Genomic DNA, 14,970 nt, shown 5'->3' with positions numbered 1-14,970 from the left:
TTTTCCACAGCCAAGAAATTTACATACGTAAATATACCAGGTTTTTAAAACAGTTGTATGCATGTGCACTATTACATCGGAATTGTATTTGTGGAAATTCTCTGCAGAATGTCTGTTTGTCCTATACTTTCCCAAATAGAATTTCTATATTAAACGGCAGCAGGCTAAAATGTGCGTATTTGTGATTCGTTTGTGCACACACTCGGGGCCCAACAACCACAGCAGGAGGTTATTCCCCAAACACACAAAGAACTGGAGGGGACAAGCCACAGGCTCCTCCTTCCTGTTTTGCTGCAGCAGACTGGGTCACTGATTGCTGCAGTGATAGTCAAAATCAAGAAGAACTTTACAGAGAAGGAGGCAGGTGTTATAGTTTGCTGTATTGTGGGGTACCTTGACAAGCTATTTGTGTCTGCCACCCCAGATCCTCTCTGCAGGTGAGTTTGTCTTGTAAATACAACACTTTCACCTCCCAAGTGGAATTGCACCAGTTCTGCACAAAATAAAGCACCGCTTCTAACTTGGAAATTTACCAATTGACCATCTGCATGAATTCTGTTACTATCCTCCTTTGTCTTAGATGAGGCTCTGGATGAGCCACTCTCAGCAAAAGTTGGTTAAGCAGGTTGGGGCCTGTCCACAAAGGTAAATCTACGCAGATAGATCAACTACAAGTTGTTAGACCTGACATCCTTGGCGTGGTATTCCCTCGAACTTTTTGCCTTCACTCCTCCTGTTCTGCTGAATTCATATTTGTTGGCATTACGTCTCTGTTTACTTTACCACTACTAACCGGTGCTAAAATGCTTGTGCTCCCTCCTTCAAACGTGGTAAAATTGGACTCCACCCACATGGCACGTTTAAGTTACATCCCGTCCCTAGTAAAATGGTATCACCCGTACCCAGGGCCTATAAATGAAAGCTACTTGTGGGCCTGCAGCACTCGATGTGCCATAAAGTAGCTTTTTAACATGTCTGAAGCCCGCCACTGCAGCCTTTGGTGCAGTTTTGAACTGCCATTTCGACCGGGCAAAAAAACCTTTTGCCAGGCCTAAACCTACCTTTTTTAAACATATGTCACCGGCCCTAAAGGCTCATACGGCAGGAGCATTGTATTAAGAAAGTATGACATGTATACTTCAGTTTTACATGTCCTGGAAGTGAAAAACTCCTAAAGTCATTTTTCACTGTTGTAAGGCCTTTCTTTCCTATTGACTAACACTAGCTATATGTGTATATGTGTGTATGTTTACAGATTAAGATACATAAACACAGTTTAATGCCACAGTTGTGGCACTTAAGGATCTTCCATGGGAACCCTTGTTCTGATTGTGGGACAACCCCTCATAATGTTCTCCTTTCTGAGGAGTCTTCAGATAGGATCCAAGTGCTGTGGTCTTCAAACTTCATAATGTCTTCCCCCCCCCCCCCCCTGTAAAAAAGAAAATCCGTGGGCCTCCCTCAATTGTTTCACAATTATTCTGCTAAATTGGCAATGTTTGAATATGTCTAAACATATTCAAACATTGCAGTTAAGCTCTGTTAGTCCTTTTCACACATACTCCCAGTCAGGATATTAATGACCGTAGTTGTTAGTGATGGTCCATTACAAGGTGGCTTAATGCATGATGCTTCTCTTGGCACAGAGACTGGCGCCCCTCCTGAGATCACTTAAGGCCCACCCAGGAGGTCCCGCCCCCAGTTTGAAGACCTCTGCCCTAGAGATACAGAGATACCGGAGCTTTTATGCACCAAACCCCTCCCACGAGAACAAACAAAGAGATGAAAATCATGCATTCTGTGGAACAGTAACCTATGCCCAGGGCACTGTTAAGGGTACTGATAGGATGCAACTGCTTGCACACTGATATTATTGGCAGCACCTTGGTAGATTGAGCATCATTCATATCACTGTGCATATGCTGGTGTTCTCAGCAACACCACATGCCTACTGGTAGCAGCACACTGACATATATAAGCAGCTATATAAGCAGCCCAGCAATACTACTTCCACCTCCATAACATATTACACAGACCTCTGATGTAATTAGGAGTACCCTAAAATATGTGAGCATCAATATCAATATATCTGTTGGCAGCACCCAGTCATAAGTCAGCACCCTGGAATATGGTGGTAGCAACACTGGGGGTATTTTACGTTTGGGCACAGTAGTTCTGCGGGGATGTTGTCTGGCTCAGGAAGTGTTATGGGCCTTGCATCTTGTGGCACAGTATTTCCAATTGTGTTATGGCTCTTGGCATGCAGTTTAGCAGTTTATTGAAACCATTTTGTGGGGCTGGTGCACAGCACTGTTTCCTCATGGCTACCCATTTTTCTGCTGTTTGTTCTTCTCAATTTTCTTATGCAATGAAAGACCTATTGCCAGTTTACAGTGAGCTTAGAGCCCGCCCATTGCTTAACATTGGTTAGCTTTACTGTTACTCTCATTTTCTTGATTTTTGTTTATCTTTTGTGAGGTTTCCTTCCTCTTCTTATGTTTCTCCTACCCAGGGCATAAATACATTACTTGTGTCCTTCACTGCTTGATGTTCAAGCACTAGTTTTTTTTCTTTTGGTTAAGCTCTCAATGATAGACAGTGCATGTGTTTTCCTGCTTTCTCCCTCAGCCTCACTCTGTGTTGCTCTCTGTGGTCTGTGTTCTTCACCACCTGTTCAACGTTGCTATCTCTCGCTCGTTGCTTCTTCTGCGGCCCCTTCCCGTTGTATTGCTTCTATTGCCTCCTGCCCTCCATGTTGCTTCCTGCCATTAGTGCCCTCTGTTTTGCTTCCCACCAACCCCACCCACACTCTGTGTTGTTCCCCCACTCACATCCTTTGTGATGCTTTCCCCCACCTGCGTCCTTTGTGGCAATCCTTCCACCCGTTTGGGCTCCTGTATTGATCCCCCTCACCTGTGCTTCAAACAAATCCAATCAGACAAATAAAAAAAGAGGCTTGCATTGTTTTGTAAGCAGGCACAGGACGTGGCCGTTCCATCAGGGATGCTGTACAGCATGCCTAAAGACCATTGTCAAAGCCAATAGGTTGCAAAGGTGAGACCTATTGGCCAATGCTTCTTTAAACCTGTGGCTTTAACCAATATATTTCGAGGGCAATACATGCTTGAATGTACGTCCCTTGGCTTAGGCTTTAAAAAATGTCTTTTGGCGAGCAGTACTCTTATATTTCCATCTTTAAAAGCTTCAGCCCTCTGACTCCTTGCTCTTTCCAAGGAAGGGATGTTCACCAAGCCAATCGTTTCTGGGGATTGTCGCCATTTCCACAAGTCCCTAGTATCTGAGATAGCTGAGCTTTTTATGGGTTCCTGAATCCTGTAGGGGCAGACTGCATAAGAAAGAATCTTGTAGGTTTAGCTGCAGGGCCGGTGCTAGGCATTGCCAGCTGCCAGGGTCCCGTGCCCAGCCAACCAACATGGGGCCCACACCTCTAAGGCCCTCTCCTCTCTGCCTTTGGCCTCACAACTGTGGTGTAGCACTGTGAGGCCCAAGGCCTTGCATTCATGTGTAGCTCTGGCAATAATAGGTGCAGAGGCCATTTTCCCTGGGCTTTTCCACACTGCGCCAGGACTGCAAGGCATAGGGAAGGGGCGCCTCATCCCCTGGGCCTCGCAGCACTACACCATACGTGCGAGGCTCGGGGAACAAAGGGCCTCTCCCAGGCTCATCATGGCCTGGAATTGGGGATCCAGTCTCGCGCTGCCCACACAAAGGAACTGCAGGACACCCACTGTCCCACACATTTAACCCTTTCAAATGACAGGCAACTCTCTTTCAGCCCTTGATGAGCTGTGAAAGAGATGCTTGTGCACGGCAGACAGGAGGCTCTGCAGCACAGAGGGGTCTTGCACAAGCAGCTTCAGTAGAGCCTTCAGCTACTGGGTTGCAAACAGCCTTAAATGAATGAATGAAACCCATACTCAGGACCTGTACTGAGGGAAAGCCCTGTAAGGTTATTCCAAAGTGCTGTCACAATGTTAAATCAGTGAACGAGGCGCAGGGACATTATTATTTGTCCAGGAACAAACGGTTGAGTACATTAGTAGAGCCATGACTGCAAAACACTTCTGCTTGGTGCATAGGCTATACACAGGGCCACTGTAATTATGCAGCAGTGTCCATTAAATTATGTGGTAACCCCTCCACAAATTATGCTGTGTAATGCAGTACATTTTGTGATAGTATTGCTTCATTATTTTCTCATTTTATACTTGTTAACAGTGTTGGTGAATAGGTTGCTCCTCATTAGTATAAGTTTAACACCCAAACATAGTAATAAGTAACCAATAGGTGACCAGTCAACCTACGAAATGGGCCTTTCACTGCATGGCAACATGTGTTGCTGTGTTTTTAGTAACTTTTGAACTGTGAGCAAGAAACATTTTTTGGGGTTAAAATGTGTAGATTATGTTGCAAATGCTAGATTATGTGGCAAATGCAGCAAATCCATAATTATGGGGAAAGCACCATGGCCGCACAATTGCGTAATTTAAGTGACCCTGGCTATACATTCACCAGTCTATTGCATTTAGGTGAACCTACTATGTGACTGGACACTTCTCACCCAGGTAATATTTAGTCCATTTTGTAATGATACACTTTCTAGCAGTTTTCCAATGGAATTAAAATATTCACAATCTTGCAAAAAATAGCAGAGCAATACATTCAGAAAAGTGATTGTTCAAGAGCACACAAATTGTCCAAGTGGGAGGCTGAGATTAAAAAAAGTGTCTCCTCATTCCACACTTCCAGCTAGACCATTAAACCACAACTGCAGTATCAGTGATTCCCATAGCAAGGCCAAGAGGGTGCCCTCCCCAGGGAATTGTACTCATAGTGTTTATTTCCATCACATTTAGTTGAAATGGTAAAGCTCAGATTAGATGTCAAATTTCCTAGTCCGCTGGCTAAAACAAATCCACTGGACAAGGTCCTGTGGCAGTGGTTATTTACTGGACAGTATGCCTGTTAGAAACTGAGATTTACAACTGGTGTTTAAAAGCTTTAGTATTTCATTCCATTTGAATACCAGAGTTCATTCTCTAAACTTGTCGTTCAAAATTTGCATAGTGAGCAGTAAAGACTTACTCCAGGATAGGAACTCAAATATAGAATGAATACCAATCACAATCAATAAACTCAATCTCCAGCTGAATTATTTTACGATGGTCTGTGTTAGAGGCGGAGATTTGAAATGGAGTTCCAGAAATCTTCTATGTGACTCGCAGTTCCTCTGCTCCACAAGAAACTTCTTCTGATGTCTCTGCAAACACAAAGTGCCTCCAAAGGTACAAAGTGTCATGTGAAATGAAAATGGGAAATTGGCCACCCTACTATGGCCTCGCAGTGCTAGACAATACCTTTAAGCTCCAGGGGACGGAGTCCCCCTCTCCAGGGACTCACAGTGATGGGTCATATCTGCGTCGCCCAGGAGTTGAGACTCTTCTCCTCTGAGCCTTGCAGCACTAGGCCATGAATGTGAGGCCCAAGTGAGTGGGGCTTCCACTCATGGTCCTTGCCACAACAGCCAATAGATGTGAGGATCAGGGGATGGGACCACCCTTCCTTGGGCCTAGCAGTGCTAGACCATGGCTGGGGACACAGTGGAATGAGACCACATCCCTTGGGCTTCACAATACTAGACCATAGATGTGAGGCCCAGGGGAAAGCTCCTACCCACTCCCATGGCCCTCTCAGCTCTGGATTAAGGGGGGGCGGGGGAATGTCCAGGGGAGAAAACCCCCATTAACTGGGCTTGCAGTACCAGACCTTTGTTGCAAGACCCAGGGAAGAGGGATCCATTCCGTTTGACTCTGCTTTCCTGGGCCTTGTAGCTCTAGACCATGGTTGAGAGGCCCAAGGCAGTGGGCGGGGGGGGGGCTTACCCTAGGCTTCATAGCCATGGTCCAGCCCCAAGGGAGTTGTACTCCCTCATCTACACCTAGTACCGGGCCGAGGGGTATTAGGTTCCCAATGTACCCGGATAATAGCAGTATTTTACTGTGCAGGATGTGGACAAGGTTGAGAGGACACTTTATCTTTGCACCAGAGCCATGGCACCATTGCTATGCAACTTGCTTCTCTTTAATAGGCCTCACAGCCAGGTTTAGCACTGTGAGGCTGAAGACAGATTCTCCCCTGGGCCTCTCAGCCATGGTTGGATGCACAACGAAGGGGGTGCCCGCACATTAGCTTTGAGGCACTGCTCCAAGGCTATGAGACAATGGGGGTGCTCTCTAGTGGATTTAGCTATCAATAGTGCTGCAGGTGCTGTGGCACCAGGGTTAATGGATGGCAAGGAGCCAGTGCACCAAAACTATTGCAGTGTTTTACTGTCCAGCATAATTTACTTGCATCAAAGCCCATACTGTGCCACTGGTCCCTTCTCCCAAGCACCCAAGAGCCATGGCTCAGAGCTGTAAGGACCAGGAAAAGCCTGTCCTCTCCTAGGCTTCATAGATGTGCTCCAGTGCTCAGACACCCCAGAAAAGGAGCCTTCTGCCCTAGGCCTCCCAGCGCTGTTCTATGGCTCTGGGGGTCAGTGCTATAGATAGCATAACAAGTGCAGTGTCACTGTTGCCTTGGGGATTTTGGGGCCAGTGCACTCACATTATGGCTGGATTTTATTGTCTATTCAGTGGCCTGAGGAAATGGGGAGGAGCAATTTACCTTGTGCGCACCAGGGCTCAATGCACAACTGATACGGCACAGGCTCCCTTCCCCTCTCAACCATGATCCTCCACTGCACGGCCTCACATCACAGGACCATGACATTGAGACCCCTTGCTGGGAAGTGGCTAATAATAGTGCAGCAGGTGCAGTGAAAGTGTAACTCGGGAGAGCTAGGTCCCAGATAAACTTAAATTATGTCTGCCTTTAACAGAACTATGGCTGCGGGGCCCATGGGATGTGGCCCCTTCCCATGGTCTTAGCTATCGGTAGTGCAGCAGGTAGAATGGCACTGGAGCCCGGGGTGTTCTGGACCATATTTACCGAAATTATGGATGTATTGTACATCCATCTTATGGATTGGGTGGGGGGAAGAGTCTTCCATTTATCTTGCCTTAACCATGACCCTTGGCACCATTGCTACACCACTAGCCCGCTCACCTAGACCTCACAGTCATGATCCAGTGCTGCGAGCCGGAGAGGCCTTCACTCCCCCGGACATCACAGCCATGGTCCAGTCTAGTGAGGCCCTCCAAAGAGGAAAGGCGGTATTCTGGATTGCTCTTCTCTTCCTCTTAGATGTTTGCACAGCATACTCTAGAGAGCTCCTGCAGGATGTCAAACATCTAACCTTTCTTGCTGGCCAAGGAACTGATTCAAACAAGCAGTCTAAGCAATATGGGTTATAAAAAAAAACAGTTTAACTGTGAAGCCTGGGGCAGCCCAGCCCAGTGACATGTCTTAGAACTGGCTCTTCTGTACAGAGGTGTAGAGGGGCAGCATTTAATAACATGGTAACTGGGATGGAGGACTTGTACCAAAGGAAGTGAACTGCACGGTCTACTTTGTTAAAGTGTTTACCTTTAGAGTTTCTAAAATGGAGGAGTGTAAACAGAGAGAATGAATCACCCTAAAATCTTCAAGATAATGGCTAGTCTGTCCATGAGATAATGACAGATAAGAGGTTAAAGGTACAGGAAGAACATGATTTGCCCAAGATCAAACAATTTGGTCAAGTAGGAGAACCAAGATTGCTTGTACGTAGACACAAACTTTTGCCAGTATGCTTTATATGGTAAATAAAATAAGGGCTGGATTTAGAACAGGGTGTAATGGAATGAAAACCCCAAATAGAACTCAGTGATTTTGGTAACCTCCATATATACATCTTCTTGGTGAAACCACAAGTACGCTAGGTGTCCTGCAAAGTAATAATGGAAAGTTGACTTCAGTCCTGGGTGGATGTCTAGGGATAGGGTGGGTGGAGCATGTTCTTCACTTTTAGAAGTTTATGATTGATTATGTTTATCAAGGGATCCTTGCCGGGCCCTACCATATGCTTTGCAATGCTGGACCATAGTTGGAAAAGCTCAGGGAAAGGGCATCCTTTCCATGGGCCTCACAGACATGATCAAGCACTGCATGAATCGAGGGAGCCATTCTCTGGCATATATAAATATCGCATGCACATATGCATACCCAATGCACTAATCTGGAAACAAATTGTTAACATTTGATTGAACTTATACATTTTGGAGAGACTAGGGCAAACCTTTCCATCCAGTGTGACTAATATAATGTATTTCCAGTTAACTGAAATTTAAAACAAGGTGCCTATTTTATTTGTGTTAATATTTATGTTTTTGTTTTACTGATAGTCGCACCAAGAAAGTTGCTTCTTTCAAAGTAGCTCAACCTTAGACAATTGATGGCACTTCCTATGATGTCAATTTCTGTGATTTCACGTTGTATGCAAAGTAAGGGGGCCTCGCACATTTCCTTTCTGCCGAGGGCCCCAAAAGTCCTAAGACCGGCACTGTTGACCTGTAATAGAAAGATAAAGCAGCATATTAATTGCTCAGCATGTATAGGATGGTATAGTCGACATGAGAAAATGCATGCAGTGTCATTTTAATGTTTTGTAAAAATAAAAAGTAATCCTGCACTGTTTGATTGGGTGTCCTGCATCTATGAAACGTATACTGGAGTCTTCCCACAGCATCTACTTTATATTCTATAAAATCAAGGTAGACCAAGTCATTGTGGTCTTTTCATGCACCGTAGTACTCATGCCTATATGTTCAAACCTTGACAGTACGGGAAGTTGTACTACTTGAGCACTCTTTTATGTACACCTAGTTGCCGTTGTGAATTGGCCCGACATGCTACTCAGTATTAATAAAAGTGCAAAGAGGGCACAGTCATTTCTATTTGTTTGTTTTGTACATGAATATTAACATTCCATCCCCACTTTTGTTAAATTGGGGCCAATTCACAAAGGCATGTATCAATCAATCAGGGAATTGTAAGCGCGCTACTCACCGTGAGGGTGTCAAGGCGCTGAGGGGGGGGGTCCACAGATCTGTTTAGCCGAAGAGCCAGGTCTTGAGGGTCTTCCTGAAGGTGTTCAGGGAGCGGGCGTGTCTACCGGTAGCTCGTAGATGTATGAGTACCCCAGAGAGTAGTACATGAATACTACTTTACGTACTTCAAAATGCCCCTGGGGCTAGGCCTCACAATGTTCTCTGGGTCTGACTGCAAAGTGCACAGAAAAAAGGCACCCAAATCGCGAGCTTCATGGACACCTTCCTCAGGACCTTTGTGTTTATCTCAGTTGTCAGTATTGGGAAGTCGACTTTGTAAAAGTGTTGCATTGTTTTTAGAAGCGATGGGAAGGCTTAAGTGTAACAAGCTCCTTTCTCTGAATGCTCCAGGTGGAAGAGATACGGCCGGGCTCGGCGGCAAAGGAGGACCCTACCGCTTAGATGCGGGACATAAAGTTCACCAGGTGTCGCAGGCAGAGAAGGATGCGGTTCCTGAAGAGGTCAAAAGAGCTGCAAGGGAAATGGCTGAAAAGGCTTTTAAACAGAGGTCAGTGCAATGCATCTTTTTCAGGCAATGAGACGAACAACAGGGAAGAGGTGTGGCGCCGCGGCCAGGGCGACTGCCTCCGGAATCTGGGGATCACGGTTCGATCCCCGGCACCGGCGGCAGATTAGCCCAGCACCATGTGACTCTGGGCAATAGCTTGCTTAATCTTCCCGAGGGCCCCAGCGCCTAGAGACCCTTACGGGTGATTGTTTGCGCTTTACAAATGTGGATTATGATTATTATTATTATTATTATTGTGCCAAGCAGTCTTTTTCAAGAGGGAAAAATAGTCTTGTTTTCATGGGTGCAAGGGCGTCTTCTTCATTTCAGTCTGGGAGGGTTGAGATGACCTTTTCCAAGGCCACTGGAATTTTGCAACTCTGCAGCCACAGTGTTTTCCGCATACTTATGGTTTACCACATAATCCTTTGTCTGCTGCATAATTTGCAAATTTTAACAAAAAAATTGTTTCTAGTTTAAAGAGATCAACAGTTACTAAAAATGTAGCAACACGCTTTGCCGCGCAATGGAGTGCCCTTGGCAAAAGTTGAATGGGCACTTTTCTGGTGCTTATTGCTGTGATTGGGTGTTGACTTGTACAAATGAGGTGAAACCTTTTCCCAGATTATATTAAGGTATAAAAATGAGAAAGTAATTGAATAATACTATCAAAAATTGTCAGACTCCTGTCGCCCTCATCATAAACTCACAAGTTCCTCATAGTGCATAGAAACACTCAGACACTCTTGGTTGCTGCAATCTTTTATTCAAAAATGGCTCCTCCCAGTGCGTTTCGGATGTAGCTTTTCTTACGGATCAAAGAGTAGAGCACTCACCCACATTAAGTAGCAAAATAACATAAACAGTGAATCAAACAAATGAACATGGATTTTCACACAGTCTCTTGAAAAGCAGCCGCCATTTTAGAATGTCCAAAAGTCAGTGGATACATATCGTGTTGCATTTCATTGTGCAATAGAAAACAAATTATATGAAACATAATACATATAATAGAAATATGTAATGTTTTAAACCATAAATGTCATTGTTGTAAATACAGCAGTTATTATAAAATTCATGCATCAAAGAATTCAGTGTACTTAAATGACTTAGTTGCTTGAACACATGACTGAACCAACACCAAACATGATAACAGGATGGTCAGTATATAGAAAATATATATCATGAATGCTTAAACCATTGCATGTTAATGAGAACTAGAATGAGCATGTCAAATTATACTGAAGACAATTCCGCCCAAGTGGGCAAAAATGTATACCATGTAACAAATTAATTATATAAATTTGCTTAGCTGGCACATGCTCTTATCTGGTTAGAAGATAAACATGATAACGCAATGGTCAGTGGGAGCAGTTATACCTTTCCTGGATCTAATAGCTCATGTTGTTATGATACATTTCATACGTCGAAGTCAACAACGGGGGGACACTGTTCCAAGGTGAGTGGTGCCAAAAGTCAACACACTCACTTCAAAGAGGTTAGAAGAGAGAGTGCTAGGTCTAGGACTCAGTGGGGGGAGACAGATCTTGTCTCTTGTAGTCCTCACACACCCCGAAGGATGTCATGCTTCATTATTGGGCAGTTGCTCCTCGTTGGGCCAGCGCTGCAATGCCCTACGGGTCCCCCGAAGGGCCACTTTGGCGGAGATCTTTTGAGAACTGCCGTTTGGTGCATGTGGGTGTGTGAACAGAGTCCTAAGTGAAGGGTGATAATGTGCGTGCAATGCGTTAAAACTGTCTAAGGGTTACCAAAAAATGTTTTAATGAAGAGGTACCCTTGGCAGAGTAAAACACCCGTAGGTTAAGGGTTACCAAAAAAGGCATAATGTGTCCAGGTAACTAAAATGTCGACATGTTTCACGCCTCTATTGTCATAAAGATCCCTGGCGTTTCATCAGGACCAAAAAACTGTGGAAAAGGTGTGTGGTGCACGAAGAAAATAATACTAGTAGAGGGGTAACACTAGCCCTCTAGACGATCAGTGGGGGCCATCACCTAAGGTACTATAAGTAATGGCTTTGACTCAGTAGTCGAAATTTGCCCTCTTGATTGTGATCTAATGGGTAGGAGAACAGTGCTCCATAGGCTAAAGGCGTAGGGTACCCGCACCTTACTGGGGTATTTACTCGGGTGTCGGCTCCGGTAGATCTGCCCCGTCCTGACGCCTGCCTGAAGGCACTGTTCTCCTACCCATTAGGTCACGATCAAGAGGGCAAATTCGACTACTGAGTCAAAGCCATAACTTAGAGTACCTTAGGTGATGGCCCCCACTGATCGTCTAGAGGGCTAATGTTAGGCCAGATGCACTCCCATTTCTTCCACAGAGTTCAAACCGCTCGGTATTAAAATATCAAAGTCAAGAATAAATCTTGACTCTAGCTTACATAGTTTGTTTTCTCTGTTGCCCCATCTGATATCCACATCAAATGAATCTAGTACTCTAAACTGGAGTAAGTCACAATTCTGAAAATGTAGTTCCGCAATGTGCCTTGCTAATGGGTATTGTTTGTTCTTTCGATGTATATCCCTTAGATGTTCCAGAACTCGTTTTCTTTGCTTTATGGATAGTACTCCATATGTACAACGTGTCACAGGGACAAATCAAGCAATAAATGCAATAATCTGAATTACAAGTTAAAAACTTTCAGTTCACAAACTCCTGCAATGTATTAGGGATGATGAATCTCAAAATATCAGAACTATTATTCCATCCCTTGCAGTTTTTGCAACAGAAAAAGTCACTTCCTGCTCATATTAATTTCAGTGTTATGGCTTACACTAGCCCTCAATTAGCAACTTTTTCTGAAAATGATCCTGGGGGCTGACCCCAGATACTAATTTAGAATCTCGTCATATTGAGGACATGCCAATACTTCTTACTGATTTTTCTGACTTTGTGTGACTGGTTAGAAAATGTCGTAATAAACCTTACATTCTCTTCTTTGTCATTCACTGGTTTCTCACCTGGATGCAAAAGAGTCTGTCTAGAAACCTGACACACTCTTTTATTGGCCTACTCAATCGTTTTCTGCAGTGGCGGTTTTTGCGTTGGGGTGGTGGGGGCGTTGCCCCACTTAATTATTTGTGTACGTTTTCGAGCGCGCCGCTTTAAATTATTAATACAATTTCAACTTTCAAAGTTGAAATTGTATTAATAATTTAAAGCGGCGCGCTCGCATCACTCGCGGCTGCGGTGTCACGTCACGTGACAACAACTCGGCCAGGCCTCCATGTCCGTTATTAGGCAGGGCAGGGGGCAGGCAGCATTGATTTTCAATGGGGCGCGGCCTCGTACAATGTGCGCCGTGTGGTCACATGGCGTGCGCGTGTTGGGTTTGGCCGGCTGCCTTTCCTCGGCCAGGAACCCAGCATGCGCATAGTGGCTTTGCTACAGCAAGCACAAGGTGACTGGGGAGGTGGCTAAAACAGCAGATCGCAGTAGGAGCAAAATGAGCGGCGAGTTTGCCTGCTCATGCCCATCCTACGACAGCAGCATCTGCGTCCGGATTGGCTGCTGCAGCCGAGGGGGTATAACTTACTTGGAGTTGGAGTTGGCACTGCATTGCAATCCGCAGGGGTGGGAGGGCCCACCCACCCAGTGCCTAACGTAGCAATGGCCAATCAGTGTCATGGTTTATTATTGAGCCATGCAGTGATTGGCCATTGTGCCGTTGCTGGGCAAATTCCTCTCACTCTCAGTAGTCGAGAGTGAGACTAGCGCGTGGAAAGAGTCGACAAGAGACTGAGAGACTACTACTAGACTGTCTGTGAGACACCGTCCGTGACGCGATTCATTCATCATTATCGAGACATCGTCGATCATTTCTTGGATCGGATCAACTGCTCCCCATTTTCTTTAGCTACGATAAAATTACATTCAAGGTAGGCGGGCGTGAATTTACTTTAAAATCATAAATGACTGACGTAAGGTATGTAGCTTTAGGAGTTACATTGGTGCCGCCTACGGGTGTAAAAGAGGCAGTTTTTGAAAGTCTTCAGTTATTACAAGAGAACTCTCATGCGCACTGCAGGCTAGCGGGGTCAGCCCTCTGTGAGTCAAGAGTGCCCCTCAGGCCTCTGAGCCACGGTCTCCTCTGTGCCAGGTACCCCTCAGCCCTGTTTGCCAGGCCCCCTCTGCCAGGCCCCTGGGGGTATGCTGTGGACTGTTGGTACAGCGGCGATCCGATCAGGCCTGTGAGTGTGAGCGAGCGTTACGTACGTTACCGTTAGTGTGCGAGAGGCCTGATCTCTGCTGTAGGCCTGACTAGTAAGGAAAAGCTAGCGCCTTCTGTTCGCGCCCATTCACAGATCTCATGGTAAGATCTGACTGGTTGCCAACAGTACAACCTGGAAGTGTTGGCAGCTTTGAACTCAACGAGTGAGACCCTGAACATGGAAAAATAGTCTTGCAGGCAGACCTTGAACACGGATAAATAGTCTTGCAGGGATGAAACAGCAAGATGTGTTTTTGATAATACTGGCATCATCTACCTTTCAGTCATCTGTAAGTCTTGAACATGCTGACTGCTTTTCCTTAATATGACCGTTCTGACCTGTGTGCACTCGCAAGTGTGAAAATATGTATTTATGACTAGAAATAACTGCGCACAACATCTGAGCTGTGACTGCTCTTTAACTTAAACTACCCCCGGGGCCAAGCTTTTTTTTGGGGGGGCTGGCGAGGGAAAGCAGACACATGCTGAACCGGAACCAAGACTGCTTTATTTGCTGCTGCGGCTTGGCACCGTCGGGGACACTTCTGACACGCCTGATAAGTGCACATGGGAAAGCGTGGCGCACAACAATGCCCTTAGGATTTTGGACACTGACTGAGAAAAAACACAAGTGATCTCCTTTGTCTTAAGGCACCCTGGGTTTCTTACTGCGCTGAAGGCTCAATTACAATATACATAATATTTCAAAGGGGGCGTGGCCAAGCAGGCTACCATGGCGGCTGCAGCTTGCTAGGGCTCCGAGACCTGGCCAGCAGAACGAACGTTTCCAGGCGTTGCTCCAGCCGACAAATGTAACCCTGGGCGCCGGACCGCTCCCGGAGTCTGTGGATGCGCTGACTCGGCGCACGGAGGGAGAGAACCATCACGGTGGCGGAAAGCAGGATCAGGCTGAGTCCCGGTGACCCAAGATGGCGGCGGGCGCCCAAAAAAGACAGAGATAGCGCTCCCGGAGGACGGCTGTGGGGCACACGAGAGACCGACGGCCCCCCTTGCAGCACCCGTGTGAAGCGGCAACAACGGCCGAGTAGCGCTGGTGGAGCCCCGGAGGCTTCCTGGGCGACCGAGGGACATCGCGCCGGAATCGGCTCACAGAAGACGGGACGCCATGTTGCCTGCGGCGCGCACCCGACACAGTGACCAGCGCAGTATGTGAAGCG

General features: G+C 46.0%; 1 protein-coding gene across 1 annotated transcript in view; it reads left to right on the top strand.

Moving 5' to 3' along the window:
- The window catches only part of VWA8 (von Willebrand factor A domain containing 8), a 1,291,603-nt gene that overhangs the window by 1,134,816 nt on the left and 141,817 nt on the right, over positions 1 to 14,970 (top strand). The window contains exon 39 of the mRNA XM_085621802.1: positions 9,402 to 9,558. Within this exon, the coding sequence (XP_085477928.1) occupies positions 9,402 to 9,558 (157 nt within the window). The remainder of the gene's footprint in view (positions 1 to 9,401; positions 9,559 to 14,970) is intronic.

This window comes from Triturus cristatus, chromosome 8 (genome assembly GCF_964204655.1).
Source record: "Triturus cristatus chromosome 8, aTriCri1.1, whole genome shotgun sequence".
Lineage (NCBI taxonomy): Eukaryota > Metazoa > Chordata > Amphibia > Caudata > Salamandridae > Triturus > Triturus cristatus.
The sequence above is the reverse complement of the archived record's forward strand: the minus strand, read 5'-3'. Positions and strand labels throughout refer to the sequence as shown.